Source organism: Ceratotherium simum, chromosome 25, assembly GCF_057802395.1.
Source record: "Ceratotherium simum simum isolate JZ-2026a chromosome 25, ASM5780239v1, whole genome shotgun sequence".
Classification (NCBI taxonomy): Eukaryota; Metazoa; Chordata; class Mammalia; order Perissodactyla; family Rhinocerotidae; genus Ceratotherium; species Ceratotherium simum.
Genome location: NC_141924.1, coordinates 17,660,096 through 17,675,867, shown reverse-complemented (window position 1 = coordinate 17,675,867; position 15,772 = coordinate 17,660,096). Strand labels below are relative to the sequence as shown.

General features: G+C 44.3%; 1 protein-coding gene and 1 long non-coding RNA gene across 3 annotated transcripts in view; one reads left to right on the top strand and one right to left on the bottom strand.

Moving 5' to 3' along the window:
• The window catches only part of RFX4 (regulatory factor X4), a 139,754-nt gene that overhangs the window by 33,527 nt on the left and 90,455 nt on the right, over positions 1–15,772 (top strand). For both annotated transcript variants that reach the window (XM_087448997.1, XM_087448996.1), the window contains exon 4: positions 10,533–10,656. In XM_087448997.1, coding sequence (XP_087305123.1) covers positions 10,533–10,656 — 124 coding nt within the window. The remainder of the gene's footprint in view (positions 1–10,532; positions 10,657–15,772) is intronic.
• Positions 14,615–15,772, bottom strand: part of LOC147913739 (uncharacterized) — a 103,541-nt gene continuing 102,383 nt past the window's right edge. Inside the window, exon 3 of the long non-coding RNA XR_015556364.1 lies at positions 14,615–15,067. This is a non-coding gene — a long non-coding RNA (uncharacterized LOC147913739). The remainder of the gene's footprint in view (positions 15,068–15,772) is intronic.

Below are 15,772 nucleotides of genomic sequence, written 5' to 3'. Positions count from 1 at the left end.
AAGTGTTTATTGAGCACCTACTATTTGCTAGGCCCTGTTCTAGGCTGTGGGAATGTATTGGTGGATAAGATAGACCAAGAGTAGGGGCTGATGAGGGAAAAAATGAATAATAATTTTTTAAATTATCATATTAATGATAAATAAACAAGGAATGTATTAGATAGTGACAAGTGCTGTGCAGAGAATTAGAATTGGCTTCTACGACAGAGTGTCAGAGACTATTTTAGGTTGAATGGTGAGGGACAGCTTTGCTAAGGAGGTGACATTTAAGTGGACATTCATGTGACAAGAAGTCCTCACCACCACCATGACAGTGTTAAAATCAGGGTGGGGGGGAGCATTCTAGGCAGAGGGAACAGCTTCTACAAAAGCTGCACTGTTGTAGGTCAGGCTCTCCCAGAGGCCGAGTCTGAGCAGAGATGTGCATACAGGGAGTGTATTCAGTAGTGCACCCCGTGAGGATGTGAGGGAGTAGGCAGAGGGGGTGTCGGGCTATGAGGAGGCTAGAACAGAGGCTTCGGCGACCCTGCAGGGAGTTCTGAAGCTGGGATGGCCCTTCAGAGACAACTGGAATTGAGGCGATGGATCCCGGCCTTTTTCCTTCACTTTGCCCATCATTGGATGTAGGCCGCCGCCAGGGAGGCGGTGTAACTTTGGGCGAGGTAGTTGCCTTCACGTTCTGCTGAGGACAACTCCCCAGGAAGGATTCTGCCTCAGCAATCAACCTCCCAGCTGTGGGGAAGGACGCCTCAGTCCTGAAGGGTAACCTGGGCACACACTACAGCATCTGCTACTCTCTCCAGGATGGGAGCAGGCTGAGTTTGTTCAAGGAACTACAGAAGGCAGCCCACGTGGTTGGAACAAAGCAAACAAGAAGGAGAGTGATACACATCAGGTGGGAGAGGGAGGCAGGCGAGAGGATCTGTAAACAACAGAGAAGAAAAAGTAGGACATTGTTCTCTAAACTTAATTAGGAACAGAGTCATGCTTAAAATTGTGGTGGAGGACATGTGACCAGGTCCTATATAAAGTTCCACATGAGAAAATTTTTTAGACTATACGTTCAGTATAAACACTTTGTCTCTCAAAAGGAACTGGATATCCCTCCATTTTACAAGGGAAAATGACATAATTGATACTATATCCTCTTTTTGCTCTGGCCGCCAGGGAGTTCAGAGCTAAATCTGATGCCTATGTACTTTTCAATCTCTTTCCTTTATCTAATTTTCTTCTTTTTATTTTGTTAGCTTTTTAGAAGAAGGCAAGATACAAATAAATTTAACAAATACACATTTTATTTACACAAGTAATACATTTCCTTATTAAAAAGATAAGGCTCAAGTCCATTCTTCATGTAGTTCCTTGCCTACTCCTCCAGAGCAACCCTGTTACCAGTGAGAAATATGTATGTGTATGTGTGTGTGTGTGCATACATATGTGTCTATATGTATTAACTGTCCCTTGACTGTGCATTTACATGTATATGTACTGATAGAAGCTTCTGAACTGTGATTTTATTTAGTATTTTCTTCTTTATAAAAAGAATATAGACATATCACACGGAAAAATATTGTTCCATGACCTGTCACACATGTTGATCCACAACTTGCTTCTTTCTCAGCAGAATGTCCTGAAGCTGTACCCATCTTAGTCCATAAAGAACAGCTTCATTTTAACCGCTATGCAGTCTTCCATGTAAGACAACAGCGGAATTTATTTCGCCATTTCCCTCTCGACAGACATTTAGGTTGTGTTCAAATCTCCCCTTTGCCATTACAAACAACGCCCCAAAGAACATCTTCCTGTGTCCCCCTTGCACACCTGCTGGAGTGTTTCTCCTGTAGGGACGTGGAGAAGCGGAAGTGCTGGGTACACAGATAATGTTAATGGGATTGCGAAGTTGCCCACTGAAAAGGCTTTACCATTTTATATCTTCACCCACAGTGCAAAATGCTTTTGTGAAAACAGGAACCCGGCTCCACCACATGGCATCTCATTCTCTGAGGCATTTCTGTCCTTCATGTTGTCCCCTCTCTCCAGTGGCAGCGTGCAGCCCCTCAGGACAGTGAGGCTGGCAGGCCCAGGAAAGGACATTGGCCTGACCACCAAGGCGGCAGCCCCCGGCCCAATAGTGCTGAGCTCTCCTGGGACACTTGGCTCGTTTCTGGAATTGGGCTCGGAGATACTTCTTTTCCACCTTCCCCCTCCTTGCCACGAGCCCCCTCCCCTCACCTTCGAGACCATTCTCGCTCTAAGAACAAATAATACAGGAGCCAAGCAGCCTAACATAAGCCGGGCCACGTGATCTGGAGGCAGCTCCCAGCAGAAAACAGGCAAATGTTGTCAAATGCCTTCTGCCAAACACTTTCCAGCACCCTCGGTCACGAGGTTAGTAAAGCCCAGCCCGCTGGGGACGGCGAGCGCGGCTAGAATCCTGGCGGCACAATACCCTCTATTCACGCACGGGTTTCGGAATGGAAAGCAGCCTGTTCCATCATCCTGGCATCCTTGCTGCCGGCACATGTCCCCTCCACAGCCCCGCCCTCTCACACACCTCCCTTGTCGCCTCTGTCACTTCGAGCTCCTTGTGTGCCGTCAGGATGGAGGCATTTTCCCTTTCTGCAATTTACAGGGAAGTGAGGCCCTTCTCCAAAGGAAGAGGATAGAAATCCAAATTGTCACTTTCTTGGGGGGGCATTTTCCTTTCTTTAGAAGAAATAAAAATGAGGCCTTGGGTTGTCGATGGGCTTTCAATATTTCAAATTAATATGAAACAAAATAAATTTAATGTTTCTTTTTAAAATGTTCTTGGAGGCCAGAGGTAGAAAATTGGGCTTGGTACTGTTCCAAAGAAATACGTTGAAGTTTTAGACCAGGTCACGGGTCCTGCGCCAGACCCATGGGGTGTAACCCATACCTGACTTTTTGCACCCATTTCTGACTTGATTCTTTATTCGACGGTGGCATAATATTATTTACTTTCATAATGCAAGTTCCAGAAAGGGAGGCTGAACATTTTTAGCTCTGAATGTAACCAGAGGTGCTAGATAATACCAGTAGATGTGACTGTGTCTGGCTAGAAGCCCTCAGCTACAGATGGAGGGAGGTGAATTAAGCAGGACAACGTGAAGGGTGTAAATGTCTCAGAGAATGAGATGCTGTGTTGTAGAGGTAGGTTCCTATTAAAAAAAAAAGTATCCTGTGGCGTGAACGTGTAAAATGGCAAAGCCATTTGAGTGGGCAATTTTGCAATCCCATTACCATTTTGATATGAGCATCCAGAAATTCCACTTCTTGATACCAACATGGAGAAACACTCCCACAGGTGTGCAAGGGGGCACATATGAAGATGTTCTTCACGGCCCTATTTATAATGTAGAGACAAGGAATAGATGGAAAGGGAAGATGGAGGGGGATGGTTCATGGTAGAGAAGGTGCCAAAATCACCTCAGCTGCCTTATATTCAGGGCCACCAGAGCTCTGGGCTGCCAGCCCCTGGCCTAGGCCCCAAGAGTAGCGTGGAGGTTGTAACACTGTGCTATTAAATACTGCCTACTTTCTGTCCAAAAAAAAGGGACTTGATTAACCGACAACTGAGCAGAGGGATTCCAGAACCTGGCTTACCCCAGGCCTTTCTGGAAGACCTCCTCAGTAGCTTGTAGGCCAAACACAGGATATGGATTAGATTATTCCAGATTCTGGTCCGATTCAGATATTACAATGGCAGAAATAAATCCCTGATTCAGTCCATTGCTCAGCATCGGCCAAACCTGCAGGTTGAGCAAACACTAAACACTGGTGGCATGCCAGGCTCGCACCAGGGGACGTCACCAGCCGGGCTCATTTCACCCTCGTGAAAACCTTGTAGAGTAGGAAGGCCCCTACCGCTGTTTGAAGAGGAAGAAACCAAGGCAGGCGACTAAACCCCACAGAGGGTCACAGTCTCACCCCACCCACGTGGGGGGAAATGCCTAATCCTAAGAAGACCCTCAACAACGCGGAGGCGGGGCCAGCTGAGGTCCTGGGAGAAACACCGGGGATCCACCTGAATACTGGTTTCTGGTTGGTTTGTCTACCCAGCAGCAAACCATGGAGTGGACTTAGTTGTTGTTGTTTAATAAAATGGATTGGTTTTTTGTTTGTTTGTTTTGGCCTTTTGTAGAATCAGCCTCAGGCCTAACCAGAGCCCACGCCACCATTTTGTGCTCATCATCGTCTGGTGGTAGTCTCACTTTCGTTCCAATCTTCCTTCTGAGAAACTGTCGGCTTTTTAAAGACAATGGTGGGGTCACATCTTCTTGTTCACTGCTGTATTCTACAGTGCCTGGCACATAGTAGGACTCAATAAATATGTGCTGACTCACTTACCAAATGAACATCAGTCCCTCACACACAGTAAGAACTTTAGAAGCATCATATGTGAGTTCAGACTCCAAGCCAGGCTTCTCCCAGCCGAGTGACTCTGGGCAGGTCACTTTGCTTCCCTGACCCTCCTTTTCCTCCTCCATGTAATGGGGATACTGTCACCCATCTTGTGGGGGTAGTGACAGCAAACATGAACGTCCCTGGCACAGAGTAGGCACTTGAAAATATGAATCAGATCTGTTAATATTAACTAGGCTTTCCTTTAACCACCCAGGTCTTAAGACTAAAAAAAGAGAGAGTTTTTTAACCTGTGCAAATTCTGCCTTCCTTCCTTCCCACCTTCTCTCCTTTGTGCTCCTTCCTTCTGCAGTGTTACTTACTGTGTTTGGGGCCCAGTGCTAGCAACTATGAGAACATGAATAGGAATTTTTGGTCCCTGCCTTCAAAGGACTTTCAGTCTAAGATATAAAATAACTATAAATATAAATATCTTATATAAAAAGATATAAGATAACTCAGTACCTAGTGTTTAGACCATCGCAGCACTTTGTTATCAAATGAATGAATAAGCGAATTTGTCAGGGAAGAGATGATTAACGAGTGATTAGCAGATGGGGCTGGGTGGGCATTAAACACAGTTTCATGGAAGGGAAATTTGAGGTGAGCCTTGATGGGTGAGCACAGCAGAGAGCGTCACCTCCCGTGCTAGGACGGCCACGCACTATGTGTGGGGATGGACCTTGGCGAGATGTGTTTGGGGAACAACAAACAGTCCAGTTGGCTGGAGAAGAGTATATGTGTGGGGAGTGGGGCGAGAGAAGCCTGGAGAAGTAGTCAGAGGTGAGAGGATGGGGGCCTTGGATGCCACGGTAAGGAATTTGGACTTCTATGGAGAGGCAAAGGGAGCCGTTGAAGGGTTTGGATCGCTTAGCAAGTTGTTTTTTCCCCCACAGATTTTACAGTCTCAGATCTCTCTGACAACCTCAGTAATAAGTTATGATGTTCAGCAAATTAAAAACAAAAAACAAAAAACGCTGTTGTCTTTTCTTTTGATAAAATAGAAGAAAACAGTTTCTGTTTCAGACATATCTGCAAGGACTTGAGAAGTGGAGACTGAACCGAAAGCCCATGTGTACATATAAGAAAATGTAGGTTTACAAAGAGAACAGAAGGAAAAATTATGGCAGGTGCTGAGCCATTCGCTCTTCATTGTAGTGTTAATACAAAGCTTCCACCATGTGCCCTAGGGTGCTGCATGCTGAAACCTTGTGAGGAGGTCTTTTTAGAATGTACACTGCAGATAATGACTCATGCTGGCTAGCAGACTGAGTTCATTATCTCTCCGTAATAGGATAGGCTCGATTCAAATATGATCAAGTTGTTAAATAGATCAGAAAATGGAAGAAGTGGGGAATGTGTTTGTGATCATTAAAAAAAATCCAGGTATAATGGAGTATTGTTCACCATGTCAGACTAATGATGTCCTCTAAAAGTGAGGAGGAAAAGGGGAAATTTCATTAGATATGAAAAGAAATAATTAACTGCCTTTCTCTCCGCCGTGCCTTAGTCGGAGAGGAGGACGTTCCAATTAGCAACTTTGGTACAGGCACAGACCCTCTGGATTTTGTAGGGAGGTTTGGGGAAAGGTGTAATGATGCTATTCCTGTAGAAACTCATCAAGCATCAAAGTTGCCCTTAACGCCAATTACATCTGTTCGTTCATAGAGCTTATTAAAATGCTTCATAGTCATAAGCCACCTAGATACCTTGAGGCAAAAAGGCTCCCATAAAAGGAATAAAACGTGGGTAGAGTGTAGTTATTTAGAAGGCTCTGACCTTTGGCAGGTAACTGCTTCATTAGCTCAGCCTGTGTGAACTGTGACTGACACCCATCCGATTCAGTTTGTTGCTGCTATGGGGTCATTTAATGAGATGTATTTTAACCTTGATCTTGTATTTTAATCTTGATCTCTTGGCCACATTTAGTTAGCAAACAAGCCACACAAACAACAAGTAGAAACTGAGGCACAGGGGGCTTAAGTAAAGTAACTAATCAGTGGGGGTGGCCAGGAATTTACCTGGGAGCCCGTGCTCTTTAACACCACATTTGGAAGCATTATTTCCCCCCATAACTCACCTCTCCTGCATTTCCCAATCATGGGGAATGGAGCCCCCATTCCTCCATTCAGCACAGTTAGGAACCTGAGAGAACTTGCCTTGATTGCTTCCAGCCTCCTCACGTCTGGCAACATGAGACCCACACCCTAAATGTTCTCTCTGCTCCCACGGTCACTCTTTCAATTCATACCCATCATTTCTTGCCTGGACTATTGTAGTAGCTCCTAACTGATCTCATTTGTTCATTCATTCATTCAACAAACACTAATTGGTCAGCCTCCATGTGCCAGGCCTCACTAGTCCACCTTGTGCACACCATAGAGGTGCCAGAGTGACCTTTCCAAAGGATAAATTTGATCATGCCACTCTCTTGCTTAAAAAAAACTTAACTGGCTCCCTATCATTTTAAAGGATCATATACTTTTTATAAGATGAATTCTGAATGGTTTAGAATGCATGTTCGTTGAACATGCCCGTGGATTTTTCTGGCCAGAATTAATTTTAGGAAATCATTAGCAAAGATAAACAAAAAGGAATATGTTCCCCCTCCCCATGGTTTGTCCTGCACAAAGTTCCAGCTGCCTAGATTATTCATGTGTTTGCATTAGACTGGAAAATGTTCCAAAATCTAATAGTCTAAAGAGTTGAAGTCAAAGCTTTTTAAGGAAATTGCCTAATGGAACTCTCAATAGTGAAACTTGAAACTATGAAACTTGGGTTTTTAAAAAAATTATTCTTTTATACTCAATCCATTGCTGGCAAATAGAACATACTAAGCTTTAAATTAATGTTAGTTACTGTTGTTACTGAGGACATTATTATTATTATTCCTACAGCATCCCAAAAACACTCGGGTCTTCCTGCCTCTGAGTCTTTATTTTTTTCAGTTCTCTGAGTACCACTCCATTGCCTTCTGAAAATAACACTTTCATAGTAACTCTTCAACTCCAGGGGTTGCTAAATTCTTGTGCCAGGCCATATTCTCTCGTGGGCATTTAAAGATCTTGCACACCCCCTGCCAATGGTCCTTTCCTTTTAAATACCCCTTTACAGGCCTCCTTTTCCACTCAGACCAGTGTCTCCATCATCCAAAGCACATGCCACATTGGCCTCTCGTCTTTGCTATTCTCCTTGCCTGGAATCTCCTCCATCTACCGTGACAGAGTACCACAGTGGTTTAGAGTGAGACAAACTCTCTCGTTTACTAGCTGCGTGACTGTGGACAAAAGAGCTCCACTCTCTGAGCCTCAGTTCCTGCCTCTAAAACCTGAGTATAATACCTACCTCACATGGTTATTGCAAGGATCGAATGAGGTCGTGGAAACCCAGCGCCTGGCACCCAGTAAGAGCTCAGCAGATGCTGTTGTTGTTATTACAAAGTTCCAATCCCAATTCATCCATGAAATCTTATTCTTACATCTACTACTTACATCTTACTACTTACATCTACTCTTATCTACACACCAATCTCTCTGTTTTCCTGCCTCCGACTGCACCTGTGGTCAGGAGTTCATAGTACTTAAATATTCTTATTTCTGTGCATTATTCTTTCCAAATAGACTGCAAAGTGAACTAAGGCATAGATCGTGTCTTATGTCAATACAAGGGCCTACAGGAGCCAGACAAGGAGCAGAGAATAGATTGAGTGTAAGAAAAAGAGGGAGGAGTGAAGACTCTGGCCAACTGGAGGCCCATGTAAATCTGGCCAATTGTTGTCATGTGGGAATATGGGCCCAGTGTTGCCAGATCTCAGCCTTTTCGAAAGAAGCCAGAAATCCAGATTCTTAGGTGAAATGTCCTGAATTTTAGAAGTTGGGCCAACAGTGTTCAGGCCAAACAACGCAACTGGTGTGAGACCCCAGTTTGTGGAAGCTGTGTTACTCAGATGGCCCCTGAAGTTTGTGCTAGTTATTGGACCTCTGAACTCACTTTTATACAGAAACAATACTATGAATGGCATTTAGGCGTCCCGGCTAAGCTAGAAGGCTGATTCCCATTCACACCAGACCTGAGGCTTAGGACAGTCTTAAGAAACCTAATCTCTATGTGAAACCATTTTCCCACAGGGAAACACATTTAGGGTTCAGAGTTATGATGTTGGAGACCTATACTAGGATGTAAGCCCTTTCAGGCCAGGGCCTTGGTTTTGTTCACCACTGTTTCCTTAATGTCTAGAACACCGCCTGCTACTCAATGAATATTTGTTGAATTAAAGATTACCTGTGTCTTTATCCATCTATCCACCATTAATATGTGCTCACCGTGGCATCCCCAGCACCTGGCGGGTGATAAGAGATCAATAAATATTTGTTGGCTGAATAGATAACTGAAACAATCTATCCGTCAAACACTTATTGAGTACCTGCTGTGTGCCAAGGAGTATGCTGGACTTCAAGGATACAGAAGTGAATCAGACACCACCCCAGCCTCAAGGAGTTAGGTTCCCTAGAAAAGATTGCATAAACTAGTTCCTGGAACACTTCTAAAAATTGTCAGGAGTTACTTAGTGTTCCCCTTCCCAGAAGAGGGGGGTGTGGATGCGATGACCTGGGACCATTCAGCACTAGACTTCTTCATTTATCTGAGAGTCCCTAGGGTGTATTCATCTCTGGGGTTTGGATGTGAAATGATTGAACCAATTTTCTTTCAACCACATGTCAGAATGAGCCAAATGAGCGCTGCCCTTTCAAGTGGGCACCTCGGGAGGCCGTGTCCTCATTCCACTTCAGTTACGACAGCTCTGGACCACTTGTTTGGCAAGAGCCCTCAAAGAAAGTTAGAAGCCACTTAAGGACATTTATTTCATTACTTTAGCATCATGCCTTATTTTTGACCCCCCACCCCACCACCACCAAATATTTGGGAGAAAAGGATTATTCCAGTCACTTTATCCCTCACACTTGGTTCCAAATGACTTTGGGTTGTTTCCTAAAATCCAGTTCATGATCCGAGAAGAAATATTTTCTGTTGTGTGTTTATTGAACAGTGTGTGCTCCAGCCTCTGAAGGCAGCAGGGCCCAAAGAGAAGTCCCCAAATTGTTATGTGCCTCACTTCCAATGTGTCTATGACAAAGGAGGGAGGATTCTTTTGGATGCTTACATTCTGGTATTTGGGTTAAAGAGGAAAAAAAAAGATAAACTGTAGCTAGTTTACTTTTGTTTCCCCAATATCTAGCACAAATTCTGGAAATGTAGACATCCAAAAATGTTTTATGGAGAGGAGAAATGGATGATGATGAGGTCCAACATCTACTAAGTGCTTACCACGTGCCAGGGACTGTGCTAGTTTGTGTCACACATTACATCTCATCATCACAACAACCTTATGAGGTCAGTACAGTCTGCACCTCCAAAAGGAAACTGAGGCCCAAGGTTAAGTAACTTGCCCAAGGTCACCAAGCCAGCAAGTGACTAAGGCTAGGATTTGAACCCAGGTGGAAAGTCCCTACCCTGAACCCCTAACCTATACTCATTAAGAAGGTAATGGGTATAGAATCATATAAGCCTAGTACAGCGGAGAAGGCGAGCCTAAAGAAACCAAGTGGTTCAGCTCCCTGCTGTGCTCATAAAACCTCCCTTCAGTCAGCGAGTTAGTGGCTGTCTAGCTCTCCAGCCTCTCCCTGACCACTCCACTGTTCTTGTTAGCCAAGAAGCTCCAAGATTTTGACACCTATTAGAAGTAACTACACAAGTGATTACGTGGTTTGAAGCTTGGTGGATTGGGGCACCTGCAAGATTCTGTGTTGTTTTTGGGGAACCTGATCCACCCAGAATGTGGCCAGGCCACTGACAACACAGAGGAGAGGGACTGGGAATTGGGGCTAGAAAAGTGACTTGAAGTCATGCCCAAAGGGGCCAGGAGTCTGATCCTACTAACCTACTAATTCCGTGCGTGACCTTAGGCAGGTTGCTTTGTCTTCCTGGGCCTCGGTCTCCCCCTCTGTAGGAAGAGAGTTATTTCTAAGGTCTGCCCAGGTCTGGAGGAGGAAGATTAGAAAGAACAGACCCCTCTTGCTTGGGCTTTGCTCATTGGGCATTTATTTCCCCAGGCTGGAGGAGAATTACGAGATTGCAGAAGGGGTCTGCATCCCTCGCAGTGCCCTCTACATGCATTACCTGGATTTCTGTGAGAAGAATGACACCCAACCTGTCAACGCTGCCAGCTTTGGAAAGGTGAGTCCAGCCTCACCAGGCTTACTCCTTTTCTTCACCGACTTTTAAGTAATTTATGTACAGTTCTTAATCGTGTTTTAAAACATCGTAATTGGGTTTCTTTAGTTACCAAAAGTAAATACTTTGGTTGCTTTGCTGTAAAAATTTCAAACAATTATTAACAAAATAATACCAAACCAAATACCAAAACAAAATAATATCAAAGTATTAAAAATTTCAAACAATTCAGACACATTGTAAAATACAAGTGAATGTCTAACTTGAGTTTCCTCAGTAGTTAATTTGCAGACAGTAACTTCTTTTCTCTGGGAGGCAAATATTGAACTCACAAGCTTGTTCTATGTATGTCAGTGAGCCTGGGACAAGCAAACTGCTTGGTTTAGTAATGTGAAAGGCTGGGGGAAACTGGGAAATGGCCTTGTATTATTAGTTTGGAGATCTGGGGTCCCTCGCTGGGAGTGGTACTATTTGTAATATCACTGCAACCTGATTGTTCTCTGTCCATCTTGTTCTCTGTCCATCTTAGGGCTGTGTCTACAAAAAATTGTCACTGATCATTCATATTTAACAGGCCAAGGAAAGCTGTTGGAGCACTCTTTAAGACTGATCATTTGTTTATTTGATAGATAAAAATCTAGATTTTTATGCCTCCAAAATACTCAATTTAATTTGAGTCAATACTTCTCAACTCCTTCTTCTTTTATTAGTTTATTTTTCCTATGTATAATTTTTACTGCATCTGCTAACAAAAATAGGCAGGCTTGTTCTGCACCAAATTCCTTACCAGTTTTCTAAGTGCAGGCATAACAAGGACTGAAATGGCAGAAGGAGGTCAGTGTATAAGTTTCAGGAATTCCCTTTTCAGATCCCCAACAGATAAATCATCAGCAGGAACAAAACAAAAAAAAGAGCAGTGTTGGGCCTGAGCCAACCCCCCTGGAGAGTCCAAAACTGAGTGGCTGAGAATTGGTTTCACTCAATAAATAGGAAGATGTCCTGTGGCAACTTAGGGAGGAGAAAACGTTTTTGTGTCGCATTAACGCTATTTCTCCAAAGTGAAAAGAATTTTTTAAAAAGTCAACGGAGAAACCACCTTTGCCGTTTCGTTCGTCCGTTTCTTCAGTCTATCGGTACTGGCTGAGATGGGCTGGGTGGCAGGCACTGCGGCGGGCAGCGGAGACCCAGAAGGGAATCTGGTATGGGTCCTGCTGTGGAGGAGCTCACAGTCTAGGGAGGGACACCGTCAGCCCCTCAGCTGGTGGGAGAAGGAAGAGCACGCCAGGAGTGTGTGGGATACCAGAGCTTTGTCACGTGTCTGTGGTCCTGGAACATTCACTTGCATCCACACACTCCCTCGCAGCAGCTGCAGTGGAGAATCTAGATAAGGCCTCTTAGATGAAGGGACAGGTTGAGTGAACCAAAACACCAAGAATCCTAACTCTCTTGGACTTATCACTTACCCTCTCTGAACGTCAGCCCTCTCAGCTGTGAAATGGGAATTAACCCCTACCTTCTGCAAGGGGATGTTGCAGGATTCAAGTGAGAGGATGTTGGTGGATGATGTAAGGTACCATTCACTCAGTCATCTGTTAGCTCAGATATTTAGTACCACCTACCATGGGCCATTACAAGTGTTGTTGTTATGAATTCTCCATGAGATGTTTGTGCACAGATACAAATAGCCATTTGTTAGCTTAGATTCTGGAAGAAAAAGAAACCTGCACCATTTCTAGAAACTCCAACTTGCCTGTGTAAGGACCTTCTGTTCTCTTTTTCTCAAATACTTTTGTAATCCTGTTGTCTGCTCAGGGTTTCCTTGACCTTAGGATCTAGGTAAAATCGATTTAAGTCTGCCCCTCTTCCCAGCACCCCAGTTCCATTCCCATTTTAAATCTCAAGTCTGCCCCCAAGATTTCAGAAAATTCCAGGGCACTTGCCTTCTCAGGGTCACCTTGACTTGGCACTCTGTCTTCTGCATGTACCACCTCTCTCTCCTCCTGTGCTGTTCAGTATGGTAGCCATTAGCCACACACGGGTGTTTACTTACAGTTAATCAAAATTAAAAATTCAGTTCCTCAGTCACACTAGCCACATTTCAAATGCTCAATGGCCACATATAACTAGAGGCTACCATATTGGACAGTGTAGCCAGAACATTTCCATTATCACGGAAAGTTCTATTGGACAGCCCCGTTCTGAATCATCGTGAGCGAGGGATGAAACTCAGGGTCCTCTCTGTTTTGCACAAGACAGCCAACAGAAAACATTCATGATCCTAGTTACTGAAGTTTGTAGGAGGGGTTCACATCCCAAACGGTGTCCTATGGAACAGACATCCACATCTCAAAATGTTCATCCACCTCCACACTACACTGGAGACTTCCTGGTCCTCCACCTGCTGGTTCCCCACTGCTAGTCCCGCCCGCTCTACTCTGGGGCCTCCTCTTTCCTCCCCCACCACCTCCTTCTGCTCCCCTCACACCTCTCTCCCCCTCCTTCTTGGAACAACCTCCCCCAAACTTTGTGATATATATGATATACATTATAGTTATATATGATATAATTATATCACATATATGTTCTCCCATCCTTGGTTCCTGCTGACAATCTATGCCCACAGGACTTATTTACCCCAAATGGCTTTTCAAAATATTTTTCTAAACAGTAAATTTCCTCCCTAAGAAGAATTACAATGTCAGCTGCTTCCAAAATAGTCATTAAAAAATAAAGCATTCAAACTCTGTCTTATCTTCAGTCCAAAAGCAAAGAAATGCTCTAATGGTATTAAAAGCACAATGCAAACGCTCTTTGCAGCTGCCTTGCCATCGATTTCAGATGGAATAGAAATTGGGGCTGTCCTCCCAGCCACAGAGGACGGAAGGTGCCTGCTGAGGGCTTCCACACTGAGCTTGTTGAATTGAAATCCCAGACACATTTGCCCTCTCTGAGGGCTCCCAGCTTGCTGCAGCTGCCATCTCCTTGAGAGAAAGGGACCAGTTGTTCTGCAAAACCTTGGAGTGTAATCGCGGACAGTCTTCCTTTGAGCGGTCTGTCCAAACTTATGATTCATCTATGAACTTTTAACTCAGAGCAGGCGAGTTTCAAGATTTCAGCTTAGTTTTTAGAGAAAAATTCGATTGGTGGTAGTCTCCCCACCCAGCTTGCAAGTGGGCTGAGGTGAAAGAAACGTCAGAGGTAAAGTTCCCCACCATGTCACCTGGCTGGGATACTGTTCTCAATAAAGTGGATGCAGCAATTGCTTTGCTGCAAGTGAGATCTGAAATAGAAATCCTCTTTCCAACACTGTGGCCAAGTTTCATAAGCACGGGCTTCCAGTAATGTCGTAGTGACTTTGGGTCCCGGAATTAATTTAGGAATTGCAGAGAATGCCGAGGCTTCTAGCTGAACTGGTCTTGTGCCTGCTTTTGCTGTTGGCTTGGGTAATGAAAGGTCACCCAACCTGGAGTCACTTAACTCTTCTGAGCTCCCATTTTTTTGCCTTGAGACGGGAATAACCTTCACCAAATTACTCTAGGGACAAAATGGGACAGTGCTTATGAGAGCATTTTTAAAAACTGTAAAGTATTCTACCAATGGAAGAAATCACCATTATCTAAAATTGGCCCCATTCCATCCTATCTCCTCCATTTCCTTACCATGCTTTATTTTTCTTTATAGCATTTATCACTGTCTGAACTATCATATGTATATGATATAAATATATCATATATATGATATAACATATATTATAAATTTAAATACAAATATATTTATAAGTATGTACATGTAATTATATAATCTATATAACTATCATATATATATGATATAACTAATCTGTGTATTAGTTTCTCATGTTTTGTCTGCCTCCTTCTCTAGAATAGAAGCTCCATGAGGACTGTTTGTTCACTGTGCATCCCCAGCTCCCACAATAGTGCCTGACACAGAATAGGCCCTCAGATATTTGTTGAAGATTGAATGATTTATATTATTACTATTTGCCAGGGACCATAAGAATCATTTGACATATGCGAATTTGTTTAACCCATACAATAACCACTGTATGAAATTGGCGTTGTCTCCATTTTCCATTAGCCCATTTGCTGAGTAGGGATGAACTTGTGGAGGTACCAAGGGAAACTGGCTGTATTTTCACTTACTTTGAAGAGTCGCCTTCAAAGTCCTGTGTCCAGCCTTCCTGCTCTGGTCTCTGACAACATCACAGGGAAATCTCACAGCATCTGACCATGTTCAGCCATCACAGCAGTCTTTATTGGATAATTAAAATTCTCAGCTGTGCTAAAGTCTAGTTCAGTCCACCTCACATGGGAGTCAGAGCCTCTCCCTCTCTGTGGCTCAGAATTTGCTCTGTGATAGAAGAGTGGGGCTGGCTCTTTGTCTCTTCTTGTGGCTCCTGCAGGGTTGGGGGAGGGAGACAGTGGAGGAGGGTGGTTAGAAGAAAGGCAACATGAGTCATTTCAACCAGCTGGTACCCTTTGAGGGCTCCTCCTAATTATCATTGCCCTCTGGTATGAGCCTCATCCATACACTGGGGGAAGGGGTCCAGTTGTGGATTTTTGGGGAGCCCCTATGGATCTCTGTCTATGCTGGCTGAAAGGACGTGCTCTCCAGCCACCCTCCTACCACCCGCCAATGGGCTGCCCTTGCTCCTCCAGAGGATTCACTCTATGGCTCTGTTCTTGCGTTGGAGGGTCTTGACCAGCTCACCACACACCTCGTGTTGCACCCTGATTCCTAGAGATGCCCAGATGAACCCCCACGAGTGTAACTGGGGTTTGGAATAAGCTCAACTCGATGACAATAAACAGAAGATAGCTTGCTTTGTTCTTGTCACTCTTTCAACCGTGCTATGGCCAAACTCCCTTCCCTGGCCCCTGATGGTTTCGTGGCCGGTTCAGTAGCTTTTTGGTGACTGATTATAAGAACCAGCCTCTTTTCAGTAATTTAGACTCTCATTTAGACATTAAAGTCCAGTCCAGTGCTCCAGTTGAAACCTGCAATCTCACGTCCACTTGCAAACCCCTCCCCTACCCCCAGCTCGGGTCTGACCACACGTGGCCTGGTGACCTGCAGTGGGAAGGGGAGAGTGTGTCTGACC